The sequence below is a fragment of the Meriones unguiculatus genome, chromosome 20, assembly GCF_030254825.1.
Source record: "Meriones unguiculatus strain TT.TT164.6M chromosome 20, Bangor_MerUng_6.1, whole genome shotgun sequence".
In the NCBI taxonomy this organism is placed as follows: Eukaryota; Metazoa; Chordata; class Mammalia; order Rodentia; family Muridae; genus Meriones; species Meriones unguiculatus.
In genome coordinates, this window is record NC_083367.1 from 39,140,745 (window position 1) to 39,154,152 (window position 13,408).

General features: G+C 34.5%; 1 protein-coding gene across 2 annotated transcripts; it reads right to left on the reverse strand.

The window, feature by feature from the left end:
- Positions 1 to 967: 967 nt before the first annotated feature.
- Positions 968 to 12,480, reverse strand: LOC110541928 (amine sulfotransferase-like). Of its 2 annotated transcripts, XM_060373301.1 has the most exons (6): positions 12,334 to 12,441; positions 11,535 to 11,739; positions 8,785 to 8,993; positions 7,281 to 7,407; positions 6,333 to 6,427; positions 968 to 1,692 (listed from the first exon to the last, which is right to left on the reverse strand). In XM_060373301.1, the coding sequence occupies exons 2-6, from the start codon at positions 11,557 to 11,559 to the stop codon at positions 1,492 to 1,494; spliced, it is 657 nt and encodes a 218-aa protein (XP_060229284.1). In that variant the 5' UTR covers positions 11,560 to 11,739; positions 12,334 to 12,441; the 3' UTR covers positions 968 to 1,491. The 2 variants fall into 2 exon arrangements, with proteins under 2 accessions (XP_060229284.1, XP_021484281.2); XM_021628606.2 differs by lacking the exon at positions 11,535 to 11,739 and having other exon boundaries at positions 12,334 to 12,480.
- Positions 12,481 to 13,408: the final 928 nt, after the last annotated feature.

Below are 13,408 nucleotides of genomic sequence, written 5' to 3' on the forward strand. Positions count from 1 at the left end.
CTGGAAACAACCCAAATGTCCATCAACGGAGGAATGGGTACAGAAATTGTGATATTTTTACACAATGGATTACTACTCAGCAATCAAAAAGGAGGAAATCATGAAATTTGCAGGCAAATGGTGGGATCTAGGAAAGATCATTCTGAGTAAAAGATTTTTTTTAAAAAATTTAAAAAGAAATATCTTTTAAAAGTTAACAATTATTAGAATTTTAAAGGTACATTTTACTATGTAATGATCATTATACTAAAAAAACTTTTATAGTTCAAACACAATATATTTAACACAACCTTATGAGATTCTTTCTCTATTTTTCACTTTTAAACAGAAAAAAAAAAAGAGTCTGAAAAGTTTTCAACAAGTAAAGTCAAAGTGACGTGGAGTGTCAGAATAGCCAGTGTTATATTTACTGGAAAAAAATTTAAAATTATCACTACATTGTTTAAAACGAAAATAGCCATCTGTGATCCTCAGCTCTCAGAGACGATTATATTAACTTATTATTTGCATTTGGAACAGATGGCAAGCTATCATGGGTAAAACCTTTGGTCTTGTTAAGGAATAAGATGTGAGAGATGATATTGATTGGCAGAAGAGACAAAAAGAAGAGTTTTTGAAATACAAGTGAATATATAAAATTATTTTAAAAATATTAAAAAAGAAAGATATAAAAATCAAGATATTAAAATATAAGCTAGTGTTTATAATAATGATGTTAAAAGAATATTAAGAGGAAAATGCCCATTCTTAACTACATCTCCCGGCTTATAATGAGATTTAGGGAGTTTGTTGCCTTTTTACTTAATTGAGTTCAATTCATATCCGATAAATTTATTAAGTCATCACTCTAATTTTTATGATGAAAAAAAACCTCACACATGCGGAAAGAGGATTTTAAACTTTGTCTTCAAAAATAAACATACTGTAAGTTTACTTGTAGAGAAAATAGTGAATAGAATTATTCCTGTCTAGGCAGTAAATGCTGTTTCATGCCTGTAATTCTAGTATTCGAAGAGGGGTGTACTGAAGAGACAAGGTTATTAATTTAAGCCAGCGTTGGTTGCCTGGGTTACACTGGGAATCAACCTCTTTCTCCCTCATTTCTCTTTCTATCTCTGTTTCTCAAGCAGACAACAACAACAACCAACCACGAAAAGCAAACAAACTAGAACAAACTAAAATAACAAAGCAACAGCACGTGATGAATTAGAATTTTCACTTCTCACACATCTATTGCCTAGGACAAAACTGCTGACATACTTTCAAAGGTGCATTTGTGTGGTTCAAAATGAAGGAAAGTCATATTTATTTAGTAAGTGAAAGCGTCAGATTTTGTATTAAAACACCACTAGAAACTCTTCAGAACCTCTTTCAGCTAAAATATTTGAGTCTTTCAAATGCTTTTATCACCTAGAGAAATACTTTAGAAACTGGTTATTTCTCCTACATCCAAGGACTACAGAGAACACACAGCAGTTTTGCTGCCACAGGCTACTGAATATTACCTTTGCGAAGGAATCTTCCCTCATCATTTTTTACCCCAATTTCATTTTTTATAATGTCGTCATAATTTGCCCGTGGGTCAGATTTCATGTTCTGAAACATAGCTTGTCTCACAACAGCATCTATATCTTCTTCACTCAGCTCTTTCTCCAGAAAACTGCAGATTTTAAGCACTGAGCTTTTGAGGTTCTGAAAAAGTCATGAGCTGAGAAATTATTGATCTTATAATGGAAGTATGAGTTACAGGCAAACATATAACATGAACAGGTAGGATTTACTTTTGGAATGCAAAGATTGTTCAACACATAAAATGTCACAGAAACAGGGTAAAGAAAAATTAAAATTATTATTTATTGCCATTGTTACAGAATAAGCCTTTAATAAAACATAACTTTTTTGAGACTGTGGCCTAAGCTGGACTGGAACTAAGCATGTACTCTAGGCTGCTCATAGAGTTAGGGTGATCTTCCTGTCCTACTTTCTGGGATTACAGGCGGTACTATACTTGTCTCAACATCTTTTGTGGAATGAAAACACTGAAAAACTAGCAGGAACTTAAGGAAAATACCTCAGTGCAAAACACTGTGCATTAAATACTTGTAGCTAAAGTCACGCCCGGTTGAGAGGAATATGATCATTTTCATCTGAGATCTGGAATAAGTCACATTTCCCTTCTCTTTAACATGTTACTGGGAAATTATAGGCAGAACATTTAGTCAGCAAAAAGCAACATAGCCTCTGAATTAGGGAGGAAGAAGTAAAATTACTTTCATAAAGCAGATGTATGACCACATATATGAAAAACTAGTAAAGCACAAAAAAAAGGAGGTTTTTTGTGAGTTTTGTGAGTTTACAAGTTCTAAAATAAAAAATCAAAGCCAACACACAAGTATTAGTTGAAATTCTAAATACTAGTTATGATCTATTGAAATCAACAAAATATTGATGGAAGAAAAAGAAAACAGAAATACACAGTAGAGTATCCTACAAAAATGGATTAGAGGGTAGTTATTTTAAGATGTTACACAAAACTGACCTACAAATTTAGTGCAGTTGTTATTAAAGTTTAAAGGATTTTTTTCATTTTTGAAAAAAGAAAGAGAAATCTATCAGAAATTCACATGAAATCTCAGAGACACCGAACAGCCAGTCTTGCAAAAGTAAATTTAAAGAAGTCACACTTTCAGATTTCAAAATTACTTCATTACATTTTACTTATTATTTTTTATTTATGTATTTTTGTGTGTTTACCCATGCTCTATCTCTTTCTCTCTCTCACACGACAACTTTTAGAAGTTGTTTCTCTCCTTCTACCGTGGGTCTCTTGAGGATTGAATATAGGTCATCTGGACTGGCATCAAGCTGGTTTACCTGATGAACCATCTCCACACTGAAATATTACTTCAATGCCATAGTAACTGCAACAGTGTAATTGCAACAGAGCAATTGCAATGACTTGAATACATCAATGTGAACTGAGAGAACAGAATAGGCTTCCTAGGAATCATCTCGCACTTATAATGGCTAAATGACTTTTGATATGATTGCCAAGAACCTTACATGGGAAAGATCGTTCATTTCAATAAATGTTCTTAAGTAAATTGGATGTCCAACTTCAAAAGAATAAAGCTATATTCTCACCTTACAGAGGATGTCAAACAACTGAACTGAACTGAAAATTTAATCTCTTAATTATGCTCATAAAGAAAGAATGAAGAGGGATGATTTACAGTGAAGGATTTCACAGTGGTGTCTTGGAAGTGCTTCTACAAGTACAGATAGCCAAAGAAAAATTTATTCAACTGATTATGCTAAACTTTAGAACTCCTATGTATATAAGGGGACATATCCAACAAAGTGAAAAATTTACCTATGGAATGAAGATAATATAAGTCATTCATCAGCTACAGGAAATCAACAATAATAAAATAAACTCAGGTAAAACCTTAAAATCATCCTCAAAATGATTCTGGGAACAGTCATTAAGCATATGAGAAAATGCTCAATATCCCTGGTCGTTTGGGAAATGGAAACCGACAATAAGGACATACTACTTGTAACCTATTATGGAGGCTAGTCGTTAACAATGATAGTAGTTGTTTATGACAGATTAATATTACCTAGAGAAGTTACAACATTCTTCATGATGGAGAAGTACTGCCTTTGACTCAAGGACAAAAAATAAATAGAAATAAAAAAATAAATGCATCAATTTACTTTCTACGTGTAAAAAAAATACGAATTTTGAGAAGCTTGAAATCCCTCAGTCTTTAATGAAAGCTGAATTGCAGTGGAGTCTATACATGAGATTAACGAAACAAAGATGGGTTTGCATATGCGGACCAGAGGATTTGGGCCTGGCTAAGCTGGCTTAACTATGTTAGTCTCCATTTTTATAAGCGATCATCTGTGAAAGGAATTTAGTGTGGTGTGGTGAATAAAATAATAGGATTCCAGTGCTAAGTCATTTATACAAATGACTTTGATGCACAACGACTGATAACAAAACAAAAAACCAAACCAAACCAAACAAAAGCAAGGTCCAAAAGAACATGAAAAATAGAACAATGCAGCCAAAAGTAGGAGAAGAAAGACAATAGGGCTTTGTATGTTGCCAATAATGGAATATTAGAAATAATCATAATACTATATTCAAGGAGATGAGACAAAAATTTGAATTGTCCCCCAACCCAATACTATAAACAAGAACAAATTAAAAAAACAGACTGTTTTTAACTAATAAAAAGTAAATCTCAGTGAATAATTTTAGGAGAAACTTCAATCCAGATAAACTCAGCAAAGTCAAACTGGGAGCCAGGAGTAAGAGGAAACACTCAGCATAGTACAGAATGGAAAGACAAAGATATTGGCTTCTTTAAGGATAACTTTGCCTGTCCTGGGTAAGTCCCATACCTATAATCCCAGCACTCAGGAGGCAAAAGCAAATGGACCTCTGTGAGTTCAAGGTCAGCCTGGTCTAAAAAAAAGAGTTCTAGACAAGCCAGGACTACATAATGAAATACTATTTCAAGAAAGCAACAACTAAAGAAACAAAACACAGCAGAGAATTTGTATATGATACAATTCACTAGATTCCTGTGTCTTTAGCAGTCTATGTGTGGGACAGTTTTTCAGCAAAAGAGTCACTTCCTCAATCCACCACTTTTCTCTCTTCATAATTTGGAGACATATTTTACCAAAGAGTAAACCGTTTCTTTTACTATAAAAAAGGAAGACCTTTCTGCTTTCCTCTATATTCATTCTGCAGAGATTACTACATTAGGGCATAAAATAGTGATGCATTTCTTTACTGAAGACTTTGGCCAATTGTAATATACAAAGGAAAAATAAAAGCACACAGGAAGGAAAAATCAAATCACTCACTTCCCAGAAGCATTTGCCATCAAATGGATTCTCCTGTCTTTTAAGATAAATTAAAATTTCTGTCTTTTTAACATTTTAAAGGAAAACACTATATTTTAAAGCTAACATCTTTGCCTTTCCTTTTTTAGTATATGGAATAGACAAAGATTTCCTAATAAGAAGTTATTAGGAAAAAAAGAAGCTATTAGGATGTGAATCATAATTCTACCAGGCATTAAGGAAACTGAAATGTACATTATTTTTTAACTCCACCAAACTAATCCCTTTCTAACCGTGAGCCTTATCCTTTTTCCAGCAACAAGGGCCCTAACTGATGAGAATGACATACATATATGTGTGTGTATACATATAGGAAACTATAATAAAGTGGATTATCATGTCAGCTATACCATCTCTGAGGATAAAATGGAAAGGAAGTAATCAATCAAAACCTTATTGTTATTTAGTGTTACAGCTGTACATTTTCCATCACAAGACATGGACTCAGCCTACAGTCCAACAACAGAATGAAGGGTAAAGAATTTATGATATATTTCATACATGGTATTTATAAAATAGATTATTACTCAGACACAGAAAAATGAAATGAATTTCTGTCATCTGCAGTAGAATGTATTAAGCTAAGGATATCAGGTTAAGTGAAATAAGCCAGAACAAATGTCTTGTGTTCTTGCCTATGTAGAAACTTAACAATGTCAATCTTAGAAGTCCAATGGGCATCTTAGACTTCATGTAGACCCACTAGTTAGGTGAGTGGAGGACATATCTGACATAGGACTATGTTGCCTGCTTTTTGATCACTTCCCCTGATGGGACTTCCCTATCAGGCTAGAGGGGGAAGATAAACCCAGTTCTCATGAGAATAGATGATAGGGGAGAGGGGATATGAGAGAGAGAGGGTGAGACTTGGAGGAGAAGAGGGAGGGGGTTTATGGTCAAGATATAAATTGAATTAATTAATAAAAAAGTCAATCTTAAAGTAGAATTGTGATTAATAGCGATTGAGATGAATAGTGATTAGGGCTGTTAACAGTAACAAGGTTCCTAGGGAAAAGAATGGAGTGACAATGAAGGAAGGATGGCTAGAGAAGACCAATGTACACTCTATTCATATGCAGGGACACCACACCAAGCACCCTTCATATATGCAATTATTGTGCGATATTAAAGTTCTTTAATCATGAAAGCCATTGCTGTTGTGAACGTTTGAGGTTGGCTTTTACACAGGTGGTCACACAAGAAGGGACCACAAAGGATTCTGTACAGAGAGAAGAGAGCACTGAGGACATCCAGTCAAGGAGGCAGGGGCAGGATATTAAGAATCCTCTCCAACAAAAAGCCCCAAGAATAATTAAGTGTGAAGATAACTGGGAGAATGTGGTTTCAACCAAGAGAAAAATGTTGTAAGACAAATCATCTAAAAAAATGCAACTTTCTCATCTTACCATCTTCATATCTTCAAAGCTCATGAACAGGATGTTGAAATCATGTCTGTGTTCATACCAGCCTCTTATGTGGTCAAACCAAAGGCTTCCTACCACTGGGGAGAAAGGCAATGAGTAAGAATGTCAAGCTGTGTGTGCACGTGGTAAACAATCTTTCTTTTCTGGTTTGGGATTTTGGGAAATATAACAGAATCCTTGAAACAGACATCCATATCATGATTTAAAATAGTTAGTGGTTTGGGAAACAATTAACTGACATTCATAGGAAGAAAGCAATATAGGAACCTAAGTGCCTGAGGCTGAAGGTGGCTTTAAAGCACACTGTTTCATTTTCTTCTTTCTCCACAGAGGGCACATGTCTCTATTTCTCCTCATGTTCGCTAAGTTATCTGGGCAACAATGTTCACTGTCTTTAGTGGCACACAATTGTGACTATCATCTTACAAATGAGTGAGACCCTGAATCCACACCCTATGAGACTCTTGCAATAATTAATCCCTCTAAGCAGTGGAATGAATGGTTCCGCAGCTGCAGTGCAAGGCCTTACACAAGCCCATGTAAGCGCACACTCTTCCTCAGCATTCACTCTGCTGGAATGGATTACTCTTAACTTTGTCAGATGAAAGGAATTGATAGACTATCTGTAAACCAAAATACTTCCTACATGATATGTCTTTGTGACCTTATCCTCCAAGATAGAAAGCCCAGATGTTGGCAGATGGAGCTGACATACAATTGTCACTAACTATAAGTTCTTTGGGGTTTGTTCTTTGTCTGGCATTGTTTTTATTTCTTGTTTCCTTTCTCCTTTCTCAGAAATGAAATGTACTGATTTGCATTTTCTTGCCCTGTTCCATTTCTTTAAATTGTGTTCTGTAACTTTAAGAAGTTGCCTAACTGGCATCTTGATGAACTTATTTGTGTCTGGGTAGATGAACCAACACTTACGTTTTCCATCCAGAAATCTTTGCATAAAATTTTCTATAGAATTTGCATCTTGAAGTACAGCGATCAAATTTGAGAAATAGTAATAGGAGGTCAAAACATCTTTAGGATTTCTGTAGATATAAAGAATCTGTTGACAGAATTATTCAATTATTTCCCTCAGCAAACCTTGGTTTGGCTTATAGGTTTTAAAAACAATTTTATAATATGTGATTATGACAATAAGTACAATTATTTCTTCTAGTTTTTGAGATATGGAAAGTCAAATGGTTGTCTTTTTTTTGTTATTACAGAGAGTATTATAATAAACATATTTTCTCCACAGCATTTCATACATGTCCAAGAATGTAGATCAGTTCTCAAAAAGTAATTTTATTTGTAATTCATAAATACTGAAAGTTAAGTTGTTTTATATGATCAAATTATATAGTATTAAAATTTTAATTAAAAAAATTAATTTGTCATGAGGGTCAATGATAGATATATTAAATGTATAACAAGAACAGTGGAGGAGATAAGTTTAAAAAACAAAAATAACTATTAATCATATCAATACAAAGAGTAAACCACATATATTCTTCAAAGAAAAATGAATTTTTTCTTCATATATTTCAGAAAAATATCCTAAATATAGGTTAAGGGTATAAGTAGTATAAAAATTTCCCCGCACACAAAACAATCATGAGGTGTCTGCCTACAATCCTAGCACCTGGGAGTCTAGGAAGTTGTTCATGTTAACTTTGGCTATACAGCAAGGAAAATTAAAAAAAAAGAAAAGGAAAATGGAAAAATGGTTATGAAGGAAGAGAGGAAGGAAATGAATAAGAAAAACAAACAAACAAAAAGCAAAAAGACAGAATATACCTCTAGCCTTAAATCAAGGAAAGAATTACTAAGTATGAATTTTTTCAAAAGAAAAATAAATCAGTTTGATAACACTAAAATTAAGAACATGGCTAATCAAAGCATACATAGAAAAAGCAATGCAGATGAGCTAAAATAAATTCATATGTAGAAGTGATATAAAAGCAATCTGACAGGATGAATGTAATAAAATGTTGGGCTAACGCCTTTTCACAAAATAAAAAAAAATATTGTCTATAAACATCAAACACGATTACTCTCAATATGGGTATGCAAATTAAGATATCATTGAGACACCTTTTGGTAGCTACCATGTTGATAAGTATTTAAAAATGTGATATGTCAAGTTACTAGAGAAAAAATATAAGAACCCCTTCATTGAATATTTCACCAAGAAATGATAAATCTATTTTTCTTCAGAAATACTGCACCACGTCGGTGAGTACTTCAGTAATTCTGGCTTTACAGCCGTATTCATGCAAATAGATATTTTATGGAAGCTGGTGGAAAAGTGCCCACAAGTCATACTCAAGAATGATCACAGCAGCTGCATTATAATAGCAGAACATTGAAATAACCTAATATACAGTACTTAGAGAAGGCATTTTATGGATACAATAAGTGGCTAAGCTCTTTGACATACTTTGACTTTTTTGTTCTTGAGTGCTTTTGGTGCTAAATAATATGGGAGGTGGGAAGCAAAGATGCGAGGTGATGGCATTTTGGCATAGTCCAAATTATGAACATTGTACTCAAAGAATGGTGCTCTATCCATTGTTTGCATATTTTCGGTGTTATTCCTGTGGCCCTCAAAATAAATCAGGCTGAGGATCTGCTGAGTCCAGATGGTACCTGTAAAAATAAATAACAATCTTGTTTTGAATCCTGAATCCTGAGGTAGGTTTTAATAATGAATACCAACAGTAGTGCCATCCATCTTAAAAAATAATTTGGGGCTTTTTAGGCATAATGTTATTGTGCACTGTGTAAGATTCAAATGCTAATTTTTGTGCCCACCATATTTGGTTGCAATCCTTGTTCTGTGGATTTCCTGTCTAAACTTTGCTCCCCAATTGTCGCCTGATATACCAATAACGCAGCTCAACAGCCAATCCCCAAGCAGGGAAATCAATAAGGCTGGACTTCCTGCCAGCCAGGGGAGGAGAAGAGAGAGGGCAAGTAGAGGATTCAGTCACAGGCAGAGGTCCAGGAGATGATATATGGAGAGAGCAGCTAGAGCAGAGAAAATGATAAATTTCAATTATTTCAGGGATTTACTCTGGGAAGAATAGAGTATTAACTGGTCAATATTGTGCTGAAAAGCATGTTAATTTAAGTAAACAACAGAGTTCATCTCAGTTATTTGGGTGCTAGCTTGGTTAAGAGAGAGACTACAACACACATTTATGAAAGCAACAATAACAGGGATTTGTTTCCCTTTAGCAACCCAGCCATGCTTGGCTACACCCACTTTTCATTTCCTATTGTCTGTATTTAACACTCAAGTTGGTAAGGTTGAAATAAATGATTCTTCATTCCTTTCTCAGTTGAATGGATGTAGTGATTTAGTAGTGGTGATCCAGAGTATCCTTGTAGTGTCTGTGTATTCTGTGTTTCCTATGGCCTCCTTTTGGGAACGTTTAACTGTTATTGACATATAACATTTGCAAGTAATCACAGGTAAAGTGAAGTATTACTACACATGGACACAGTATGGTGTGGATCACACCAGAGCGAGTGGTGCTTCCACTTACTGCAAAGTTTTTCTGTTTGGAGCTTTCTACCTCATTTCTTCTTGAGTTTCATAAAATATATAGCTGGCTACTGAATGCTGCTTTATTGTTGTTTGTGGGGAACTCTGACTCATTTATAAAATTGCTTTCCTATTTGTTTGTCTGTAGAAAAACTAATAGAGCCAAATATATCCAGTTTCTACCCCGTCTCTTGCTTTGTATGCTCAAACATTTCTTTGGCATATTCCCAGTACAGATCATAACACACACTTGAAAACGCTCAATCCCCATCCTGAAAGGCAAAGAGGATGGACATCAGAAGAAGAAGAAAACAGGAAACAACCTAGGAACCTGCCATAGAGGGCCTCTGAAAGCCTCTGCCCTGCAGGCTATCAAAGCAGATGCTGAGCCTGATGGCCAACTGTCGGGCAGAGTGAATGGAATTTTATGTAAGAAGTGAGTGGGAAATAGTAAAAGCTGGAGAGGACAGGAACTCCACAAGGAGAGCAACAGAACAAGAAAATTTGAACACAAGGAACTTCCCAGAGACTCATACTCCACCCAAGGACTATTCATGGAGATAACCTAGATCCCCTTCACAGATGTAGCCCATGGCAGTTCAGTGTCCAAGTGGGTTACATAGTAATGGGAAGAGGGACTGCCTCTGACATAATCTGATTAGCCTGCTCTTTGATCACCTCCCCTTGAGGGGGGAGCAGCCTTACCAGGCCACAGAAGAGGACAGTGCAGCCACTTTTGATGAGAACTGATAGACTAAGATCAGAAAGAAGGAGAGGAGGACCTCCCCTATCAGTGGACTTGGAGAGGGGCATGCATGCAGAAAGGGGAGGGAGGGTGGGATTGGTAAGGGAGGAGGGAGGGGCTTATGGGGGGATACAAAATGAATAAAGTGCAATTAATAAAAAATAAAAAAGTTAAAAAAAAGGGCCACCAAAGATTTGTGTTCTTACTGATATTTTCTCCCTTGACCGAGTTACACAGTAGAAGTATTTGGGAAATAGATGCAAAATTTCAATGCTATTTCCTTGAAGGATGTACCGAGATCTGATCAAGTTCCATAGTGCTGAGGTTTAGCCTTATTTATTAATGGTTATCCCAGGTAACTCACTGGTGGCAGTGTGGAACTGATTGCTCAGTCACTACTTCCAATGAAGAGTGATAATATCTCATGAAGCAGAGCCTGAGGTTTTGAAAGAACTAATCATAACAAGACGTCAGATTCCAGACCTTGTAACAATGAATGTGTCTGGTATCCTAATTGGCACACTATAAATACTGATAACTCATTTCAATCTTATCAGAAGCACATAGTGTTTAGTGGTTGAGTTATTTAGTTATTATCTACAGTGAATCAGTGATTTCCTCAGAGAACCCTTCAAGTTTTGTGACAAATTAAACATTGCAAAGATGGAAAGCAAAGCAGGATTTGATAAAAACAAATATTTTTTTGCAAAGTAACTTTACTGAAATGGTCAAATATGGACATAAAATCTTGGTATAATTGCACATAGATAACAATACTGAGTAAAAATCATGTAAGATCTTAATAGCTATTGCTTTACTGTTTAGTTTTTGTTAACCACTGCAAGAACTCAAGCTAAGACCTTCAAGTTCCACTTTCTGCTGAAGTAGAAGTTACCTTCACAAAAGGAATTTGAGTCCATCTTAATGCCCAATAGGACTGCATAATAAAACAGGAGTACTTATAACTTGCATGTCTTGGTTGGCTTCACAAACCTCAAGAATAATCCTTCTAGGAAACCACACCACTCAAGGTTTTTTTTTTTTTTTTTTTTTTTTCTTGTTTTTGAGAATTTGAAGTATACAACAGTTGTCTTGGAAATCTGGTCAACAAAATTAAATGTATTGAAAATTTAATCATTATTTTAGATAAAGCCTCTAAATAATAAAGCATTTATATTTTGCAGATAAAGGTTTTGCACTATCCCAGACCTGCTCAACAGGGAGAAGCAGCCTGACATAATTTATGAAGTAGCTGCTGTTGGCTCCATCCGTATTTGTTATTTTCCCTCTTTTTCCACAATAAATTATAATATATGCACGAAAATATATGCCATAGAGACTTGAGTTTCGTTTAACCTTTTTTGATCATGAGTTGCTCTAAAATGTAGCTTTCTGTGGTAGCTGATATTGGTTGTCTGATGGGATTTGTATTATCAGGGAGACAAATCCTTGGGAGTGAATGTGAAGGCTTATCTAGACTAGTCCATAGTGTTGGGCTTCCTGACTGCAGATGTAAGGTGACAAGAAACCTTAAGCTTCTGCCAGTGTGACTTCTCTGACATGAAGAGGTCTTTTATTGTAGCAACAAGAAAAGAAACTAATACAGTTGAATTGACATTGGTATGTGGAAAGTATGCACTTATTATCAAAACAAAACACAGTCCAGAGTCATATGGCCTACTTGCACCACTTACCAGATTTTGGATATGTGATTATGAAGACATCATCATCTCTAAATTCATAATTATCCATATTTTTCACTATCTCCATTTTAACTAAAGATTTTTCAAAATTATAGCCTTTGAATTTAAGTAAACATTCATTTTCATTGTCCATAGTTATTCACCTAGAAATAAAAAATATAAAATTTTCTTCACTATTTACAATCCTACTATTTACAATAGCAAGCAATACTTATTGAGTGGTCTACATGTGCCAAGCACCACTTAATGTCTCTCATGAATTAGTACTTACTATAATAAACATATTACATATATTATGTCATTTAAATTTACAATGGTATTACTACATTTTTATTGTTACTATATTAAATATGAGGAAACAAAGATAGCAAGAATTTTGAAAGATTTTTCTTTAATTACATATGGAAAAATGGTCTTAATTCTAAACATACAGAAGAGGAAACTAGGGCTCAGAAAATAATTTTTTCAAGGTTGTCTAGCTGGTCAGCTTAGAAAGACTTGACAACAATTTGGCTACAGAGTTCATATTTATAACTGAAAAGTTTCTTTGTGTATTATGTTTTTATTACTTATACTTTTGTTGTACAAACAAAAATAATCCTTAAAGAATATGCTTCTATTCTTCTTTTCCTAGAGTATAAATAATCTTCCATCTCTGGGTGATACTTCTGGGAGTTAGCATCTGAAAGGTCATTTCTAATGAAAAAAAATTACCTGATTAAAACCCATGGTTTTTAGAAACATTGTTCTTTTATAATCACAAACATTGTATGAAAATGTTAACAATATACTTTTCAAAATAAGAATTTAAAGTAAAAATGTGCTTATAAATATTTATGAAAATTACCATACAATGTACTATGTTTCCAGAAGGCACTTTCGTACATACTTGTTTGGGGTGATCCTCTCACACACCTCCAGATCTCCTCACCACCCTCATTTTTCTTACATGTTATAAATGTTTTATTACCCCTGATGTCTTTCTTTTTTAAAATGTCTTTTTCTCTCTTACTGTCTCTTTTCTACTTTCATGACTTATATTCAAATTTCCATGTAACTACCCATA